Below are 22,177 nucleotides of genomic sequence, written 5' to 3' on the forward strand. Positions count from 1 at the left end.
AAATGAAAAGCTATTAACTGAACACATTTATTTTGGGGGTTATGCAAAAATAGTAAAATAGTAAGACATGCACCTGTAACAGTCCAGCATTTGCTCTTTTGTTGTATTTTGCTGGTCTGTGTGTCAGGAGAGATGAATGCTGTCCAGCCACAGATAGCACCAGCACTGAGCCTAAGGTCAACAGGTGTGCTTTCACAAGACATTACATTGAGAGACAGCATTGAGTCAGCAAATGCTGTGCACATGTCCATGCTACCCTTAAAGGGATAGTTCACACAAAAATAAAAATACAAAAAATTTAACCAAGTTGATCTTGGCAGCCGTTGACTAATGGGTCCTGCACACTGTGCGATTTTTCAAAATCCTTTGCGAATGTCCCTTGTCAGACTGTACGAACATGATCCCCGATGTAAGCCATGTCACACTGTAAGATCTCAGTTGGCATTAATGTCAGACTGCACGATAGTCAAGGCGCGCTAAAAACAGGTCGCGCGCAAGAAAACTCACCCGGAGTTTCATATCATCAATGAATGACGCGTTGGGTGACAGTGAGCTGCATTACACGCGGGACTGAAATGCTGGCTACAAATACATTTCTAGCTCTCATTTTGGTCATAGGTCTTGAAAAACCGAGATATTTGACTGTTGTCGTAGGAGGAGTCACACTGCAGGATTCTGTGCCAAATCTTCTGACACTGCCAGAATTTCGTCTGAGGTAAAATTTGATCGCAGCGCTCATTAATCGGCTGCCGGTGGACATGTCAAACTAACGAGCAAAGACCTCAGATTTTAGCCTAGGATCTGAGGAATCTTTTAGGATTTGCTAGACGGCCAAATCGTGGGCAAAATCACACAGTGTGCACCCGGCTTAACGTAATACCCCAACCCATCAATGGCTGCCGAGATCTGCTTGGTTACAAACCTTCTTCCAAATATCTTCCTTGGTCTTCCGCAAGAAGAAAGAAATTCAAACAGGGTTGGAACAACTTGAGGGTGACTAAATAATGAAAGAATTTTCATTTGTGGGTGAACTATCCTTTTAAGGCATCTTTACACAGAAAAAGTGGCACAGAAACAAAATAAAACCATGAAAATGTGCATTTACAAACTGTTTAATGCTTCTCTAAAGTGGTATGCATTTACGCAGAAATCAAAATTGTCAGAAACAATGCTTTGAACAACTATTTTAAGATTTGTTTGAACAAAGTGTTGCCAAAATATTACATTTTAAAAATAATGATGATATTATATTGTATAAAACGCTAAAAAGAAGTTATGCATTTTTTAAGGGATGCACCGAAAATTAGACCGATGTGTGTGTTGCACCCAAACGCTCCACTCATGTAGGCCGACCGCTCGCTCACCGGAAAAGCAAAGTCCGCTCAAATAACGTGCCGACGTGAAATTTCTTTGGACTTTTTTCTGTTTGAAATAGCTGTGCTGTTGTAACATGGTGTGGTACAGCTGTGCTGGACAACACTGGTAAAATGACGCGACCCTCTTATTCATTGCTCCACTCTAGTTTTGTTTGAATGAAATTCAATGATGTAATTTATGGTGGCACAAGTTTACGTTCATTGACACCAACACAGTATCAGTCTCCTTTGATACCAGGGGCTGTGTTGGGTCAGACCTGCCGTATTTTAGGTTTACTTGTATGCTGCATTGTGTCTTTACATAGAATTTCCAGCAGACACAGAGCCGGCTTAGAGTAGCCTTAAAGGGTTAATTCACCCAAAAATAAAAAAATACCCCTAATTCACTAACCCTCAAGCCATCCTAGGTGTATATGATTTTCTTTCATGTTTTTTTTTAAGCCCAAAAAGTGCATCCATCATAAAAGTAATCCATACAGCTCCAGGGAGTTAATAAAGGCATTGCGAATCGATGTTCTAGCGAGTTCCGGCCGAAGAGTAAACTCTGACCCGACGCATGACGTATTGACAAACCAAACACTGGTCATTTAATTAGAAGTCTAAAACAGGAACTTTTCTGTCAGAGATGTCGGAGGAGCTTGTTTAATTTTGTAGGATTAATCTATAATTAATTTATACAGTGAAGACTATGCAGTGTTATTTTACGTTTGATCACTTTCTATTGATAAAGACTGTTCTGTTTTTTAATATTTTTATTATTATTTATTTCACAGGAATGTGAAATTGCTAACTATATTACTATATTTGTTCTAACTTTTTATAGTTGTTTCTAATCATGTCTAAGAAAAAGAAATGGAATATGCCTGTTGCTTGCCAATAAATAAATAGTTGTCAATTCATTACATTTTTGTATTATTGTGTTCTAAGTATTAAAATAAAATTAAGAGAGGACATTGTTGTTAAGAATAGGTCATGGAAAAGAGTTTGTACCCAAGTATTGGTCAGAAATGTTTGGCTCTTGAAATGTTCTTGTGTTTTTACCCCCTTCTCTCTCTTCCTCAGGTGGTTTGACAGCACTATCATGCCTTCATTGAGGCCGTGATTGAGTAGCAGTGCTCCAGGCCCCGTCTGCGCCTCTGGCACCCTACCAGGCAGCCGCAGTATGTCCAGTTCGGGCTTTCCCCCCAGCCAGGGGTCCTTCAGCAGCGAGCAGAGCCGTTACCCACCACACTCAGTGCAGTACACCTTTAGCTCCACACGCCACCCGACGGTCAGTACCACAGACACCTTTGCCTTCACTGCTAACAAACTACATAATGAGAATAGTGCTAAAGTAGAAATGCAATCATTTATTTCCTATTCCTTCTCCAAGTCACTTTAACTTTGGACTTAATGTATTTTATGTCTACAGTGCAGATACTGAACCACAAGACTAGTAGCACCACCAGTTCTCTCAGAGCAGGCGTAATATACTGGTGCAAACAGCTATTACTAAGGACTATGTCCTTAGTTTAATGAAAAATGTGTTTTGTAAACTTTATAAACAGGAAACGGGCATGATGGCGTTAATACATCCTCTCTTTATCCCTAAATGTCAATACAAGTTGGATGTTAATACCAACAGTTAATGTTAGTTTGACATGTATTTGCAGGCTTAACGCTAAGGATTTTTTTCTTCTACTGACTGGGTTGATTTGGGTCGGGCCAGTGGTTCAAATTTTTACTTGCCCTGCCAAAATTTCCACTCATTACCTACTTTCTCCTAACTCCCAACCCACTTAATTGTTCACCTTTTTATAACGAGTGCTGTGTCATGGTGCATTCACACGTACAGCTGTCTTATTGCTAGAGAGTGGATATATTATTGGTTAGAGTTGGCATTTCTACTGCCGGATGATCTCACGTTATTGATTGACTGCGTAACTGCCCATAACTTTTGAAAATCTTAACACAAATAGGACCCCACGGAATAGCTGTTTGTAATGTCTGATCAGACTAAAGAATATAAAAAAGTATAATATTTTTAAGTTAAATAATGGTAATATAATTACACCTTTGCATAGGGTATAGGCTAAGCTAGCGGTTAGCTTGAAAAGCCCAAAGGCTCTAATACACTTCACTCTAACTTGCAATCTGCAGAAGTCAACACTAGTTGCTAAAAGTCAGAGCCAGTCCACTGATTGTAGGCAGTGGAGTACCCATTAAGAGTTATTTTAGGCAATGAAATAGTTTGAGGCGACTGTATTTAATAGACAGACCAGTAAACAATAGAACAGTGATTTTACATTAGCTTCTCCTTCGTCTTAAGGCAGTGTGATTTTTGCTGTCATACAAACTCACAGACGATTTTTTTTTTCTCGGGAGAAATCGTGTAAACATCGTGGATGCTCGTATGGTCGCAGCTCGCACTGTGTGAGAGGAAATACGAGACAAGCTGAGCACGTTAAGAGCACCTCCCGACCTTACGATAATTTTAAAGCATGTTTAACAAGTTCAGGGAGTCGGCCAGATTTTTACCAGCATATGACTGTCCCCTATTGCCAAATTATGCACAAGCACGTCACATAGGCTCAATCTACGAGTATTATTAGCTCAGTGGCTGCAAACATACAGCGTTCTCACACACACACACACACACACACACACACACACACACACACACACACACACACACACACACACACACACACTCTTTCTCTCTCTCTCTCTCTCACTCTGCTCTCTCCCTCTGGTTGTTTCGGTTGTAATGAATGGCTACTGTTCTCTGCTTTTCAACAAATCATTTGCACATTTTTTCTTTATTTTTTGTATCTGAAGCTATAGCAGCAACATTGAAAGCGCCGGTCTCTGTGTATAACACAAGCTTGTGTGATCGCGGCCGGCTCCCGGTGCAAACAGTCGTGCCATGTACCAGCTGATTTGATACGATGATTGTAGTGTCTGCAATATCTCACGACCTCCCGAGTGTCCGAATTCGCACAGTGTATGCCCGCCTTTACACGCAACAACAGTAGGCTTTGGGTATCTCTCAGGAATTACTGATCAAGTATCTACTCCTCTTTTGGTAGTGGTTGCATCGTGTCACTGCTAATTGGCATAAAAGTAAACACACTGCCAATTGTTTCTACTGCTCATGTCTCTGGAATTCACCAACACTCATTGAAAAGGAATGACTTCTAGTTGTTTTTACTCTGTAAATTGCTAAGTTTCTCTCTTTCTGCCATGACAATCCCCCTCTTTCTCAGATGAAAGGAGGCCAGAAATGGTTAGGCCTTAATGTTACAAATCAATTTGGGTATCACTGTAGTACATTCCTCAGAGCTAGAGAAGCAGAAATAAACAGACCCCAGCTGTTCTCGCTTTCATTTTTGGTGCTTTTTCTCTTTTTAATTCACATTACTCAATTATTTACATATTTCCTGTTTGCAGACATAGACATGACCATGACCATGTTTGTTTTATGGCTGTTATCAGTTTAGAAGCATCTATTGCACAAATGGTCACAAAGTGTGAGTGGCTTCCAGAGGAAATCTGATGTCTGTCTATTTCAGTAAGGTGACCTCATAACAGCAGATCTTGCAGTAATCCTGCTGTACCGAGGCCAATTCAGACAAGAACTGCAATTGCGTTGCCACTATTTAGCTGTAAATAAGAAAGAAAGGCTTCCAAAAATGATAGAAGATAATTGATGCAAAACGATTATTGTACTGCTGCCGCATTTCCGCCCAGCACACCATCCTTTCCTTTACAGCGGTGCCCTTTTGTTCCTCCCCAAGCAAAACTTAACATGCAAAGCAGCTGAATATGTGAATGTTATATATACAGGTCCTTCTCAAAAAATTAGCATATTGTGATAAAGTTCATTATTTTCCATAATGTTATGATTAAAATTAAACTTTCATATATTTTAGATTCATTGCACACCAACTGAAATATTTCAGGTCTTTTATTGTTTTAATACTGATGATTTTGGCATACAGCTCATGAAAACCCAAAAATTAGCATATCATAAATCTAAAAAAATTAGCATATCATGAAAAGGTTCTCTAAATGAGCTATTAACCTAATCATCTGAATCAACTAATTAACTCTAAACACCTGCAAAAGATTCCAGAGGCTTTTAAAAACTCCCAGCCTGGTTCATTACTCAAAACCGCAATCATGGGTAAGACTGCCGACCCGGCTGTAGTCCAGAAGGCCATCATTGACACCCTCAAGAGAGAGGGTAAGACACAGAAAGAATTTTCTGAACGAATAGGCTGTTCCCAGAGTGCTGAATCAAGGCACCTCAGTGGGAAGTCTGTGAGAAGGAAAAAGTGTGGCAAAAAACGGTGCACAATGAGAAGAGGTGACCGGACCCTGAGGAAGATTGTGGAGAAGGACCGATTCCAGACCTTGGGGGACCTGCGGAAGCAGTGGACTGAGTCTGGAGTAGAAACATCCAGAGCCACCGTGCACAGGCGACTGCAGTAAATGGGCTACAGGTGCCGCATTCCCCAGGTCAAGCCACTTTTGGGCTACAGAGAAGCAGCACTGGACTGTGCTCAGTGGTCCAAAGTACTTTTTTCGGATGAAAGCTAATTTTGCATGTCATTCGGAAGTCAAGGTGCCAGAGTCTGGAGGAAGACTGGGGAGAAGGAAATGCCAAAATGCCTGAAGTCCAGTGTCAAGTACCCACAGTCAGTGATGGTCTGGGGTGCCATGTCAGCTGCTGGTGTTGGTCCACTGTGTTTTATCAAGGGCAGGGTCAATGCAACTAGCTATCAGGAGATTTTGGAGCACTTCATGCTTCCATCTGCTGAAAAGCTTTATGGAGATGAAGATTTGGTTTTTCAGCACGACCTGGCACCTGCTCACAGTGCCAAAACCACTGGTAAATGGTTTCCTGACCATGGTATTACTGTGCTCAATTGGCCTGCCAACTCTCTTGAATCTGTGGGATATTGTGAAGAGAAAGTTGAGAGATGCAAGACCCAACACTCTGGATGAGCTTAAGGCCGCTATCGAAGCATCCTGGCCCTCCATAACACCTCAGCAGTGCCACAGGCTGATCGCCTCCATGCCACGCCGCATTGAAGCAGTCATTTCTGCAAAAGGATTCCCCACCAAGTATTGAGTGCATAACTGAACATAATTATTTGAAGGTTGACTTTTTTTTGTATTAAAAAAACTTTTCTATTATTGGTCGGATGAAATATGGAAAATTTTTGAGATAGGAATTTTGTTTTTTTTAATGAGCTGTATGCCAAAATCATCAGCATTAAAATAAAAGACCTGAAATATTTCAGTTGGTGTGCAATGAATCTAAAATATATGAAAGTTTATTTTTTATCATTACATTATGGAAAATAATGTACTTCATCACAATATGCTAATTTTTTTAGAAGGACCTGTATATACTTATTTCAAAAGCATTTATTAATCTTAGTTCAGTGATTACTAATGTACCAATTTACTAATGTTTACTAGTACACTACTAGTAATTACTAGTAATATTTACTATTATTTAATGGAACATAAAAATAACATACTGGGGCCAAAAACCATATATATTTATATAGAAGGTATATATATATATATATATATATATATATATTAGGGCCGGGACTCGATTAAAAAAATTAATCTAATTAATTAGAGGCTTTGTAATTAATTAATCGAAATTAATCGCATTTTAATCGCATATAAATATTTTACCTGAGAACAATGAGAAGTAATTTTTCACATGTATTTTTAGTATACCATTGAATAATGACTGAATACATAAGCTTAATCAACAAAATATTGTTTATTTATTTCAGTCCAGCAGACCAGTGCAATGTTTGCCATTAAGTGTAGCAAAAGCATATTTGTGATATTTGAGGCTCGATGTGCTGCGGTGATACGCTAATTCCTTGTTGTATAGCAGGGGTGTCCAATCCTGCTCCTGGAGGGCCACTGTTCTGCTGAGTTTAGCTCTAACCCCAATTAAACACACCTGTACCAGCTCATTAAGGTCTTATTAGGCATACTAGAAACTTTAGCAGTGTATTGAGGCAAGCTGGAGCTAAACTCTGCAGGACGTCAGTGGCCCTCCAGGACCGACTTTGGATACCCCTGTTGTATAGCTTGCACACAACCATGCTCTTGTCGACGCTTCCATCATTTCGTTTTTTAAAACTAAATTTCCCATCCACGGGGCCAAGCAAAGCGGTCTCATCAGCTTCTTCGTTCATGTTCACTATGGTTTGTTGTTTTCATGGTTGTTGTCGTGACTCATGAGCGCTAGTTGGTGTTCCAGTATAATCGGTCCGTCAAAACTCATTCATTGAAAAACGTTCCGCGGGGCAAAAATAAGTGCGATTAATTTTTTTTTTTTTTTTTGCGTAATTAATTTTTTAACCGGGACTTTAACGCGTTAATTAAGATTAATTAACTACGGGACTTTAACGCGTTAAAGTCCCGGCCCTAATATATATATATATATATATATAAGTAAACTATGTGGTCCTTAAGCAGCTCTCTTTGCGCATTCAAAAGGGGTGGAACATACATAAGCAAAAGCCCCGTTTCCACCACAGGAACTTTACCCAGGAACTAGGAACTTTGGGTGGTACTTCGTGTGTTTAGACCGCAGGAACCAGGGTATAAATGAAGTTCCGGGTAAATATTTCCCCCTCCAAACGGCCCTGCTCGCGAGGTAGTACTTGTTCAAAGTTCAGGAACTTTCGAGGGCGGGACTTGGGCGCTGAACATGCTGATTGGTTGAGCTCACGCAGCATTTTTAAGTTCAACAGGCATTTGTCAAAGTCTTTTGCGAGGTTCGTTCTGCGTTCAATAAATATCAGTCTTGCTCTCTGTCTGGTGGCGCGCGGTCGTCTCAGCCATCTCACGTTCAATGTCCGTAATAGCTGATAATAATATATTGTCATTTTAAATCTAGCTTTACAAGCTTTCTGAATATGCTGCATGCTGCTGAATCTGCATATTAGTGCTCTTTTCTGTCATTGTTAATTACCTCGTAAACCTATACATAACCAGCAAAAGCAGCACAGCTTGAATCTCTTCCATACTCGTTATTAATTTTTTTTCACCATGTAAACGACCTGACCGATTACTTTTAAGTGTGTGTCCTTACATGACGTGACGGCGTCACGGTGCGCGCCGCGCTCATGTTGACAAGAGAGGAAAGTAAATTTTTCTGAGGGGTAAACTTTTTATTTCGTGAGTTATGAAGATAATGTTGGAGTAATGACACAACGTATATTGCCCCGGGCAGTTTTTACTTTAACTGCGCCTGACAGAAGATTTTTTTCTCTGGGATGATTATTACACTTTACAACAAATAGATATAAATAATACTGTATTAGTCCTGGTGGCCGTTAAGAGTTGCTATGGCTACAGTAAACACATTCAGCTGCTGGAGAAAACAGCGGCGACATTTTTGATGCGGCAGACAAACTGCATGTGACAAAATGATTCCGATTGAAAGTCATCACATGTAAACATCAGATCGGTTTAGATAACGTCTCATGTAAACAGTCCTTTCAATCGGTACACTTAAAAATGATTACATGTCCTTCACTGATTTGGAGGAGCAGTCGCGTGCAGTCCTACATCACCGGACTAATTTGCCTAATCTTCTCGGAACTTTATCGCGGTCGAAACGCAGACAGCTGCAGGTCTGGGGGGGAGAAAAGTTCCTGTAAAAAAGTTCCTGGTACAAATTGTTCCGGGTAATTTTGGTGGAAACGGGGCTAAAGTATTCTATGAGCTTCGGATACGCGGATAAATTATCAAATAGCCTACACATAAAAATGTTGAAATGCCGCATTGGCAAGTACACTCGTAAACACAGTTGGATGTGTCTTGAATGTAAACGGATGGCAACACTGGATTATCGGTGTTGTCACCACGGTGGGAAAATGTTCTCACTGTCACATCCCTAAAGCAGGTTCTTTATGCACTTTGGGTATGGGGCGATCCCTTACCTGTCATTGAGCACATGCTCCTGTCTGTCAAACCAGACTTCTTCAGAGGTCAGGTACAGATGCCCTTCCCCAAAGGTAAATCTCAAACGCTGAGATTTAATGATGAAAAAGAGATGATGAGAGAACGTTTAGATATCAAACACATTCAGTTTGTTTGCAAAATGTTCTGCTGCAGCTGAATACCACGTACAAAAATCAGCAGCTTGACAAGGTTTTAAAGGGGTGATGAATTGAGAAATCAACTTTCCCTTGAGCTTTTGATATATAAAAAGTCATGGTAATATAAGAATATCCTCTAAGTTTCAGAGCTGAAAACTTCCTTGTTAGTCAAATATAGTCTATAAAAAGCTTTTATAGACACCAGGCTCAGCAAACGCTCCTGTGCTTCATACTGACGTCATTGTGCAATGAAACACCGCCTCTACAGTGCGTCTAATCCAGTAGCCCCGCCCACTGACTCATGGAGATGTTCAGCTTGACGTGCTAGCTGATCAACAACATTGAACATGCCGAGGAAGATAGCAAAATATTGCGCTATTCCTGGTTGTAGAACAACACAGTCGTTGCATATGCTTCCTTTGGATCCTAATATTAGGAATGTGTGGTTGAACTTAATTTTTAATGAAGTTCCTGCTCACATGGGGAAGACATGTTCACTGCATTTCACTGGGGCATGGTTTGTAAACAAATCTCCGGTCGATGCTGGATTTGAATCCGACAGGAATGATTCAACGTGCTTATGTGAGTAAAACGTGTTTTTATATGTAATAGTATTGCATTGTTAGAGATTGTTTTGCTTATGTGTACGTGTTTAACAGAACATACATTTAGCACGCTCACGAAGCCCGGCAGGCCGATAAATCTCATTATATTCCGTTCTTATTCTGCTATTCTCTCTCTTGAGTTGACATCTGAAGGGTCGTGTGTGCGTGCACGCTGTTCAAGCTTATATCGTCCGATCTTGCAGGCTATGTGTAATATAAAAATAATAGTCCAATCAATCGCGGGTCGATGAGAAATAAATCATGTTTGTTTGATAAAGACATTTACGAGCCCCGTGGTCAAGAGAATCATTCTGGTTGCCGCTTCTCCCTCAATCTCTCCTCTCCCTTGTGAACTGACAGGGGAGCTTCAGGTCATTAAATATGCAAATCGTATCCAATCCTAGCCTTGTGCGGTTACTTCCAAGTTTCCAGTGCGTCATGCCCATTAAAAAAACAGCGTTTTGAAGAGAGCCTCAAAACCAGGTTAGAAAATATCCTTATTAGTAAAAATACTTATTAGTTATGATGTTTTTGAATGTAAAAACCACATGAACATCATTAGTTGACCTCAGACAACAGTATAATAAAATAAAAAAGCCAGTTCATGACACCTTTAACAAAAATGCCTCCGCAAAAACAACTAGACTAACTTGTAAATTAGAACCATTATTAAAGACAGGTAACCAGTCATTAATGAAATGAGAACAATTAAAGAAATAAGCAATAGCATAAATAAATACAGGTAAAACATTTGAAATCATATAATCAAATGTAAAAAAATATATTTTTTATAAATAAATTATGACTCCTTTATAAAGTTCCAAAGGTTTTCAGTCAAGCTCAGTGAATGATCAATGACACAGACAGCTGCAGGCTTTTTAGGCTGCTGTCACTTTAAGACCAAATGCACAGATCCAATATTCTTTTATGTGTTTTTTCTCAACTTTTACATTCACTTGAGACAACTGACTGTGTTTAGGATAATTTGCCATAATTGTGTGTATTTGTCTGTGCAAGATGCAAAAAAGAAATCAATTAATTATTTGTACGCTATATGAGAGGCTGCTTTTTGTTTGCACGCTTTGGATGTTGTGCAGCAGAGAAAACCGCACGCGAGTGCCAAATTGTTATCTTTTGCATCTTGCATTGAAATGGTTTAAAAACACACTCAAATGAGTTCTGTTCTGAACTGTTCTAAAATTGACCCAACCCTAATGATGAATTGAGAGTGATTCTTCTCATTTATAACAGTGAATGTGTTAAAGATAGCTCTATGTGTATGTTTTATAATGGCATGTTTTTACTAGAATGCAAAACAGACTTAAGCATTTGTGAAGGAGCAGAGATGTGTTTTAGTGGAGATGAGTGCGTGTTGTTGTGTTCTTAACTGTGTGGGGGGGCTGACGTGAGTTTAAATAAATTTTTTTTTTTTTAATCTCTTTCGTTTTTTGCTCACATTCGTGCACACACTATCTTTCTGCTCACGTCTTAAAGGCTTCTGAGCCCTCATCCATGGGTTTTTGTTTTGCCCAGTGTTTCATATCTGATGTGTATATCTGTGTTTGTTTAGGAGTTCACGGTTCCCGACTACCGTACCCCCCTGCAGGACCAGCAGCGCCGCAGACCTTCACTACTGTCTGAATTCCACCCTGGGACTGAGAGGTGATACACATTCTGCCCCTCTTTCCATCATGAAATATAATGCTATGTTCCTCATTATTTGTACCTTATTAAAAAATAACATGAAGAATGTGTGACCAGAATAAAGATAATAATCAGTAATATAGGGCTTGAACTAATGATTTAAAAAACAATGAAAAATGAATGAAAAAAACAAACATTTTATTAAACTTTTTTAGTTAATTTAATTATTTGGTTTAATTTAATTAATTAATGAATCCAACTGTTTAATGTCATCCGTTAGATATTTTGAATAACCAGTAACAGCCTTAATGCTTTTGTAACTGGTTGCAGATTGTATGTTTGAGTTGCGTCTATCGCAGCCTCACCCACGGCAGCTCATAAAAAGCAGAATGCTGTATGAACGCAGCCATATTAAGCACAAAATATGTGACTGACAACTGTATTCTATTGCTGTGTGAATGAAACGTCACTGTAATTGTCCAAATACTTATGTTGCTGTCTTGTCATTTTGAGGTAGGAGAGCCATGGGACATTTTTTTTTTCATCATTTTATTAGATATTTTTGTAATGGCTGATTAGCATTTCCAGGAACTGCCATCATTGAGTAACAAATTGCTGCAATCTATTAAAAATGTTTAATTAGTATGACTATTTAAAAAATGTTTTGAATGAATGATTCAATGACTCACTCATAAAGACTTCATTTGTTTAATTTCAGAATGAATCAGCATTTTTGAACTAATCTCTTGAATTAATGATTTAATGACAAATATTTTTTAAAGCTACACTGTGTGATATTTTCCCCCATCTAGCGGTGAAAAGGTATATGATCATCCAGTGAATAATAGTTTCTGTTCCTCTCAATTCTGATTTCGTTTTAACTCCTACGGTGGCCGATTTAGTCCAAGATTAACATGGCAATCCCCCTCTTCACATTCGACACGGTGCCATCGATTGTTAAAACACGAAAGACGAAGCTTGAATTTACGGGTATGTCCCTCTTTGGCTAATGTACTTTTAAGATGGAGGGGCAACATGGCGACCGGCATTCGAACCCCTCACCCGTATGTATTTTCAACGGCATATTATAAACTTACGAGAATACTTGAAATAAGTAAATATACTTTAATGAGCACATATGTCTTTGAAAGAACTAAGTGTTTTAGCTAAGAATAAACTAAAAAAATTACACAGTGTAGCTTTAAGTCACTTGTCACAACTTATGTCAATCATTTCTTTTCATTGACAAATGTATGATTTCCTTTCCTAGATTTTAATAAATCTTGCACACGGAAGTGACTTGACATGAATGTAATATTTTTAATTATTTACATTTTGAATAAAATTGAGCAGTTCTGATAAGAATAGTGTTATACAGTGGCAGTCTATTACGTTCCTAATTTCTTCTGTTAAACCCTTAAGCCTTTTGAGTTTCTGTGTGTAGCTGAAAGTTGTGTTTGTTTAATATGCTCCTAATTCCAAATCTCAGAGAAATAAAAATGTTTATGTCAAATATGTGTTTAGAATATAAAGTGCACAATGTTGCAATTCTCATATAAGCTTTATCACAATTATTTCATGTCAAAACAATTATGTTATGGACATTGAACTCTTTTTGTGTTGTTTTCAGCAATATGTTTGGTGTGAGGTTTTTGAAGCATAATCATTTTATCTAGACGCATCTATCTTGTCTTCTGCAGGCCGCCGGAGCGTAGACATGGTTATGAGCAGCAGTTTCATGCCGTCCAAGCTCAGCAGGATCAGGACACTCTTGAGCCCAAGCGTCCCCGCATCGAGAATGTATCTGAAGCACACTTTACAAGAGCTCAGCCTTCTGGCATCGTACTGGCCCCTCAACATGCTCTACAGGACACCATCAGGACCACTGGAGATGTCAAGAAGGTGGTTAATGTGCATACATACTAGAAGGATATCAGTGCGAGAGATTTAAACATTTGCCTATTCTATAGAACAAACATGTTTCAGTTTTACATTTCTATCTGCACTATTGTTGCCAAATAGTTTGAAGGCTTGAACTTATTCTTGTGCTCCCTCTCCTTTTCCCTCTTGTTTTCTGGGACAGGAAACCCAGTTTAGTGTGAAGGTGGAGGCCTCGTCCCCAGGTGGAGTTCCACAGGTGGGCGATGATGCGGATACGTCGCCCTCCAAACTCTCTAAAGAGGAGTTGATTCAGAGCATGGACCGTGTTGACCGTGAGATTGCCAAGGTCGAGCAGCAGATTTTCAAACTCAAAAAGAAACAGGTGTGTAGCCTCAGTAAATACAGATGAGAGAGAGAGAGAGAGACTTAAAGAAACACTCCACTTTTTTTAAAAATAGGCTCTTTTTCCAAATCCCTTAGAGTTAAACAGTTGAGTTTTACCATATTAGAATCCATTCAGCCGATCTCTGTATCTGGTGGTAGCACTTTTAGCATAGCTTAGCATACATCATTGAATCAGGTTAGACCGTTAGCATCACACTCAAAAATGACCAAAGACTTAATTTTTTCAAAGATAATAATATTTTTCCAATTTAAAAGTTTACTATTCTGTAGTTACATCGTGTACTAAGACCAAAGGAAAAAGAAAAGTTCTGATTTTAGAACGATTATAGATAGGAACTTTCCTGCGTAATAATCAGGGAACTTTGCTGCCAGGAGCACAGTGATATTACGCCGAAAATAGTTCCTAGCTATATCGGTCTAAAAAAATCCCAACTTTTAATTTTCCATTGGTCTTAGTACACGATGTAACTACAGAAGAGTCACGTTTTAAATAGGAAAATATTGTAATTTTTGAGCACGATGCTAAAGGTCTAATCAGATTCAATGAAGTATGCTAAGGTATGCTAAAAGTGCTACCGCCAGATACAGAGATCAGCTGAATGGATTCAAAAACGGTAAAACTCAACTCTTTAACTCTAAGGGTCTTGGAAAATAAACCTATTTTCAAAAAAAGTGGAGTGTTCCTTTAAATGCCAGTATAGCTCAAGAACTATTTGTTTTTAGCTCTAAGCTGTTGTTCGTTTTGTAAATAAAGAGCTTATGACCATTTCAGGCGCTAGTTGTGTGATGACAAAATTTGTTTAAATCACAACCAAAACTGCTGACTCTTTTCCTGCATGTCCCAGGCTCTATGTTACTGGAAAGATTCCTTGCGCTGGTGCACACTGCTAGCAGCAGATTGTGTTTTTGTTGCGTCTTTGGCCACATCCACATGTAGCCAGAGCTTTCCCCGTCCCAAGAAATATCTGCTTACCCAAGAAACCACTGAAAAATGTACTCAAAACAATGTAGTATACATGCCAGACCAGTATGTGGCGCTGTAATTCTGCCACAGAAAAACACAAAAAATAGAGGAGAGTTATGGCTCCCCCCTCCCCCCCCAAAAAAAACAAACAAACAAAAAAATTTTTTTTTTCAAACAACCCTAAACCTACCCTTACACTTAGGGGTGTTGCAATATACAGATATTGACGATAACTGTCGGGGCGGTCCGCGGGTTATGAGACAACCCGCGCATCACTAGTTCAGGGCTATCAGGGTTGTCATGTCAACAAATGCACGCGCGATGGCATCCCCTGTTGTAGGATGACAGCTTACGACAGTAGTTGAGGACATTATTTTTCCCAACTGTAGGGGGACCCCGAGAGCAAAAGTTACCCAGTGCTGCTTTAATGCTGTTTCACCTTTTTATTTATAAATACAGCCATATTAACAACAGGCAAAATACATTTATAAAGTCATATATTTTCAAATGGAGAACATAAATGATAGTTGAGTCTATCAAATCCCCATAACTATGAGCATAAATATAAGCATTCATTTTAAACTACAGTTTTAAAAGGTTTGTGTTTAATAGACTAAAGATTGAATATTCTCTGAAATTTTAATAGCTATGATGTATTCGCGGGTTTGTTTCTTTTTCTTACAGAGTCAATCTCATCTAGTACGGTAGCCTATCAAAATTAATCTTTGTGTATGTCTATGAAATGCTGACCACAGCGCTGTTTTCATCTCTGCGTTTAACTTGCACGTCTCGGGAGATAGGCCTAATAATACATTTCCACGGAGCTGTAATTAATTAGATATTTATTATATAAATGTTATATAGCAGAAGTTAATATAATTAGGAGTTTTAAACGTGTCGGTGTTGTTTACATATGGTGACTAGCCTATATGCTGGAGCAGCAACTTAGTGGGAGAACAGCTGAACGCGACAGTGCATAATCAACACCGAGAGAGAAATAAGTTCAGCGCTTTCCAACATGCTCTCATTCATGGTGGCCTAATAATTCATTTTCACAGAGCTGTAATTAATACAATTTATTATATGTGTTTATTATATATTATATATATGATGTTTATTATATAAATGTTATAAGCAGACGTTAGTATAATTTAAGGTGTTTTAAACGAGTCGGTCTTGTTTACATAGCCTACGGTAGCGTTAGCCTATATGCTGGAGCAACAACTCTGTGAGTGAACGGCTGAATGCGACTGAGCATAAACACAGAAAGAAAGAAATTCGGTGCTTCCAACATGCTCTCATTCATGGCTGTTTTGTTTCATTCATGTGAAGTTACGTCTTTATTGTGACATGACGGATTACCGTCAGTGAGTTCGTCTCTACAGCGCCAAGTTTAAACTACATCATATAATCTCATAACATCTTATTTGTTCTCAATTGTGCATTAATGTTATGTTTAACAAAGTTTACTAATTAAGGGATGCAGGTTATTTTACCTTTGAACACCATTGTTGACTCATCTCCCCTCAGACAGTCCGTTAATGGCACGCTTGTATGCAATTCTCAAACGCCATTTATCGGGAAATCTGATATTACAAAACCGATATTCGATTATGGGAGTATGTTTAAATATCAGGAATCTGATATATCGGGTCTATCACTAAATATTACACCTCTGCACATCTTTGAGAAAGTTGCATTTGTGTCTGGTGCAGTCGTGTACTTGCTGAGCAAAGTATCGCTATTATTATTATTATTATTATTATTATTATTATTATTATTATTATTATTATTATTATTATTATTATTGTGTTCAACTTTGCACTGTAAATCGGCCCACACTATTTTTGCTACGGACATGAATGATGCTTCAATTTTTGTGCTAAAACAGAGAGGTGTGCTCATTTTCTAAGCAATAAGTCTTGCATTAAAAAAGATGATCCAGGACACAGAGACTTTTTGGTGTGTGTTATATTTTGTGTGTGTATTTTATATGATTTTCAGGTTTAAGGTATATTGTCTTGTTTGTTGTCTCTTAGCAACAACTGGAAGAGGAGGCAGCCAAGCCGGTAGAGCCAGAAAAGCCAGTGACGCCGCCCCCTGTGGAACACAAACATCGCAGCATCGTCCAGATCATTTATGATGAGAACCGGGTATGAACACATTTATACATGGTGTCTTTCTCCCGTTCTCTGTCTTACACACAGAGAAACCTAGCAGAATGTGTGTTTTAGAGTGTGCTTAAACGGTGAGCAAACACTTTCCTGAAAGGGTTTCAGCTGATAATTAAAAAAAAAAAAAATCTTCAGAAGACATGAACATGGTCTTGAAAAGATGTCACTTCTGATATTCTGAAAGCTTTTTGTGTTTCTGCCTGTTTATTGACATATGATTGGCCAAGCATATCTCAAATTGCATACAATTTTGTTAGTCATCTATTTTTTTAAAAGTCATATCTTTTTCAAAAGGTATATTGATCTAAATCCCTATAAAATCCTACAAAAAATGTAGGCTAATTAGCACTAACTTAACTAGTTAGTCATAAAAACGCAGTCTTTACTTAGCGGCTATGTTTATGCGACTGGCCACAGTGATGTCTTGTGATTGTAATTTCACTTTGTTCACACACATACACCGTTTAAAATGTAAAGGGAGTGCTCCCTTTACATTTTAAACTGTGTATCTGTGTCTGCATTTGCACTCTGGACACCTAAATTTTGCGATTATCTGCATATGTTTTTATTTTTATTTTTTATTTCTTTAAAAGGAAAGGTAGCTGAGCACAGCAACTGATAGAGAACAGATGAGTTGAGACTTGGAGGTGAAGAGGGTGAAAGAGTAAGAAGTACAGGTGAAGGAAGTGAGGCAAAACTGCAGCACTCCATCTAGTCTGGGAACATCTCTGAACTTCCTGCTTTCATCAAGAGGCAGTTACAAACACATACTTAGATGCTTGCAATTGTTTAAAAAAAAAAGATTGTAGATTTAGGTGTAAAGAATTGTGGGATTGTGTAATGGAGGCGTTTCCCAGACAGAACGTTGCAGCTCAGGAAATGGTGATTTTTGGCATGTTTATTTTTAACCCTGGAGGAGAAACAAGTGATAAATTGTTTGTCTGCTTGTTTCTACTGTTTAAACGCACACAGTTTCACAGTATCTAAGCTGGCAGTCAAGAAATGAGAGCACAGTTTGTTTCATTTAGTGTGGTGTGTCAGCAGGCAGACTATCTAACCACAGGGACATACATCTGTCTTTCTTACCAACATTCTCTCTATATTGTGTCACAGAAAAAGGCTGAAGAAGCCCATAAGATACTGGAAGGTTTGGGACCTAAAGTGGAGCTGGTGAGTACTTTGTGAAATTAATGAAATTTTTCTGATGCAATAGATTGCCTGTGTGAGTTCATCTAGCTATTCTGAATCAATTTCCTGTCTCTCCAAAGCCCCTGTACAACCAGCCCTCTGATACTAAAGTCTACCACGACAACATTAAGACGTGAGTATCTGCTTTGTAAGCTTACAGTAATTAATGCTGATGATGACTTGACATGACCAGTCAGGTTTTTGGGAATGGGATTGCACTAGACTAGATGATTCGTTAAAATTTAGGCCTGACTTTAGTTGTCCTTGTACTTGTACTCTGTACATTGTTTGGTTATTAGCCATTATTAGAAGTGAAATTAGTAAATAATACTATCAGTCAAATTCATCATTAACTATGTTTATATATTCACAAATTGTGAGTGAGCTTTTTTTCTTTTCTTTTTTCTTCAGCAAGCAGCATGAATCTAGTGTATATCATTATATTAGTAAGCTATTCTCGCCCACATCATCTCAGCTGTGAAATACTTTCAAGCAGCAACAGACAGAGTCAGAATGACTCTGTTATAGGGCTGTCAAATTAAATTTGTAAGTTGTGAAATTCAATTTAAAATATTTGTAAAATAATAATAAAAAATAACACATTTGGATGCAAAACCAGTGCTTTCACTTTTTAGGTGTCCGTCTATGGGATTACTATTCTGCCACAATTCTGCGCGCACAAGATCATATTTAGAGCGCGCGAAAGGGCATTTTGCACACGCATGAACTGAGTTTTGCTGAGAAATGTTCGTCTTGCAAATAAGAAAGTATTTAGAGCGAACGGAAATCAATTTTGCATTTAAAATAAGCTTATTTGGATGTGCACCGACATTATATTTTACATATGCATGTGCAACTTCTCGTTTGCTTGCGCTCCGATACCCGCTCGGCTCGTTTGCTCAACTCAACGCAACGTTACAATATGACATAATTCCAGCCAATCACAGATGAGACTGCTAAATTCTGATAGGCTGGCTTAACAACCTCTCACAAGACTCCCTGCATTACTCTACAGCGGACAAGGAAATATACATGGTGGAAATATACACCGAAAATCAAATTTAACACAGTTATAAAGTCTTTTACATTTATTTCCAAGTTCAAATGTCTACCATTTGACAAAAACACATAAGTATATAATTTTTTCTAAATTAATATTAAATCAAATTAAGTAGATAATTAGTTCTTCTTACTGATCTTCAAGTTATTTTTAAGTTATGTAGGGTCTCTAATGTTACACATTTTGTACTCTTGCTTGAGGGTGTCAATGATGGGCTTCTGGACAGCAGTCAGGTCCGCAGTCTTACCCATGATTGCGGTTTTGAGTAATGAACCAGGCTGGGAGTTTTTAAAAGCCTCAGAAATCTTTTGCAGGTGTTTAAATTTAATTAGTTGATTCAGATGATGAGCAGCGGATGGCGGAACGAGTGAAGGAGACACACTGAAAGAAAATGCACATTCACACTTTCTGACAGCAGATAAGCACTGATGGAACTACAAAAATGTTCTAAAAAGTACTTTAATATAAACTAAAGTATTTTAATTTCTGTGTTTGCTACGGTGCTCATCACATTGCCAAATACTTATATTAGTTGTTTAGTTCACCCCAAAAAAAAAATCATTAATTTCTTACCTTCATGTCGTTCGAAACCCGTATGACCTCCGTTCATCTTTAGACACAGATGAAGATATTTTTGTTGAAATCCGATGGCTCAGAAAGGCCTTCATTGACACCATTCATTGACATTGACATCCTCTCTCAAGACCCATAAAAGGCACTAAAGATGTCGTTACAAAGCCCATCTCACTACAGTGATTCTACAATCATTTTATGAAGTGACGAGAATAGTTTTTGTGTGCAAAAACAACTAAATAACGACTTGTATAGTGATGGGCCGAATTCAAAACAATGTTTAGAACGGTTATGAATCAGTGTATTGATTCATGATTCGGATCGCCAACGTCAATTGATTTCAACAGTTTGGCGGCTGTTGAAATCAAATCATTTTATACATTTTATGTTTTGCTACAGGCCCTAGATATTTTTTAAATATGTTCTAAATCTGATTATTTATTGTTCAGTCACTTTACAAAAAGGCTTAATTATTTAACATAATTAACTTTAACAGGTCAATTCATTAGTTAACAAACTGACAATTAAAAATACAGCAATTATTAGTCTTAGTTCAGTTTCAACATTTAATAACACATTATTAAAAACAATAGTTGTATTACTGTATTATTAAATGCACCTAAACTAACATTAACAGTTGATTTTAACTGATGTTATCAAAGAATAATTACTTTGTAATAAATGTATCTGTGCTCTTTGTTAATGTTAGTTAATGCATCAACTAACATTAACCACTAGTGAGACCTTATTAAGTGATAGTCTACCTATTGTTCTTAATTCTTTTGCTCTTTAATCTGTTTGAAACATTTGTTTATGTTATACATTTTTTGTGTATTGCTTTATTGTATTTAAATGTTTAGTTATTTTTGTCATAAGAAAATGTTATTAAAACTGTTATAGTATGACTACTTTTTTGCAACTTATTTCAATATTGTGAGAATACTGTATACGGTAGAGCTTAGATCGGGCCCGACCCTACCCGAGCCCGTGCACATTGTGTCCGAGCCCGCCCCGACACATTAATGGTCCCGTTCTTCGCGTGTTTTCGAAGCTTTGATTATGTTTACAGTGTGCAATATACCATGAGTTCATGTTTCGCGTGTAAAAAAACAGTATTTTTCACACAATGTACTTATCTGTACAGCACTGTTTCCTCTGTCCTAAAAACAGCCTGATGATTTCCTTGTTCTATGAAGTCCCTCCTTCAGAAATACGTAACGAGTTCTGATTAGGCCAGCGCTTCCCATGTTGTGATTGGACAGCAGCTTAGCGTACTTTGCCCGGAAATGTCCTGCCTCTTACCATAATGGGGAGATGCAAGCGCTGAATGCGCGCTCTTCTCCACGTGGGAGAGCAACAAGACCACGCCCCCTTTTTTGCGTGTACTTGTGGGCGGAGGGTTAAACAACAAACGGTTCTAGTGACGTCATTCATGAAGGAAGTGCAGGGGTGTAGTCCAAACCAGCCGTTCGCTGTAGGCTTTGAAAGGGAACTTCTGTTAAATAAAATATCTCGCTTGGCATTGAACTTTGAGCTTTTTAATTTTACAGGTATTATTTATGCTCTAACAGCAACATTACACACTAACTAAAGTTTGAAAGATGGAATCGCGAATAACGGGAGCTTTAACTACAATTATGAGCCCGAGCCCGATTTAAATCCGACCATTTTTTAATACGCCTGTAATGAGCAACGCGCAGCGAAGCGGACAGGTGTGACTCATGTTAAAACTAACATTGGTAAACTGAAATGAGCTCAGCTCAGGCATGATTTATCTGTAGCTTACTATACTTATATACTTAATGTGTTTTTTCATATTTATGTTTAAATATTATATTATTTTTACATTACATGATTATAAAAAGATGCGAGTGGGTCAGAAATTTGGTTATATTTAGTTTAATATTAAGTTTTGTTTTGTATAAAGTATTTATTTAGTTTTGTATAAATTGTATCTGAATTTTAATAAAAGTTTCTTCGGCCAATTGCCTGGATTTAATAAATAAGAAGCAAATAACAGACTATAATCGTGACATGAAATCACAAGAGCGATCGCTTTCATTGCTCATGAACTGGAGTGTGTCTCATAAATAAACCGAAACTCAGCAGGCTACTTGCCTCACAGAAATGAGAAATGTGTATAGAAAGCTCAAAATGTCCACTTTTAAACAAAATGAA

At 38.0% G+C, this 22,177-nt stretch overlaps 1 protein-coding gene across 9 annotated transcripts in view; it reads left to right on the forward strand.

Moving 5' to 3' along the window:
* ncor1 (nuclear receptor corepressor 1) overlaps positions 1–22,177 on the forward strand; it is a 131,081-nt gene that overhangs the window by 23,995 nt on the left and 84,909 nt on the right. For 8 of the 9 annotated variants that reach the window (XM_067438344.1, XM_067438346.1, XM_067438351.1 and 5 more), the window contains exons 2-8: positions 2,439–2,646; positions 11,681–11,772; positions 13,455–13,656; positions 13,838–14,017; positions 17,044–17,157; positions 18,292–18,348; positions 18,447–18,499. In XM_067438344.1, coding sequence (XP_067294445.1) covers positions 2,539–2,646; positions 11,681–11,772; positions 13,455–13,656; positions 13,838–14,017; positions 17,044–17,157; positions 18,292–18,348; positions 18,447–18,499 — 806 coding nt within the window. In that variant the 5' untranslated portion in view covers positions 2,439–2,538. The remainder of the gene's footprint in view (positions 1–2,438; positions 2,647–11,680; positions 11,773–13,454; positions 13,657–13,837; positions 14,018–17,043; positions 17,158–18,291; positions 18,349–18,446; positions 18,500–22,177) is intronic. The other variant, XM_067438348.1, reaches the window with a different exon arrangement.

Source organism: Pseudorasbora parva, chromosome 3, assembly GCF_024679245.1.
Source record: "Pseudorasbora parva isolate DD20220531a chromosome 3, ASM2467924v1, whole genome shotgun sequence".
NCBI classification, from domain to species: Eukaryota; Metazoa; Chordata; class Actinopteri; order Cypriniformes; family Gobionidae; genus Pseudorasbora; species Pseudorasbora parva.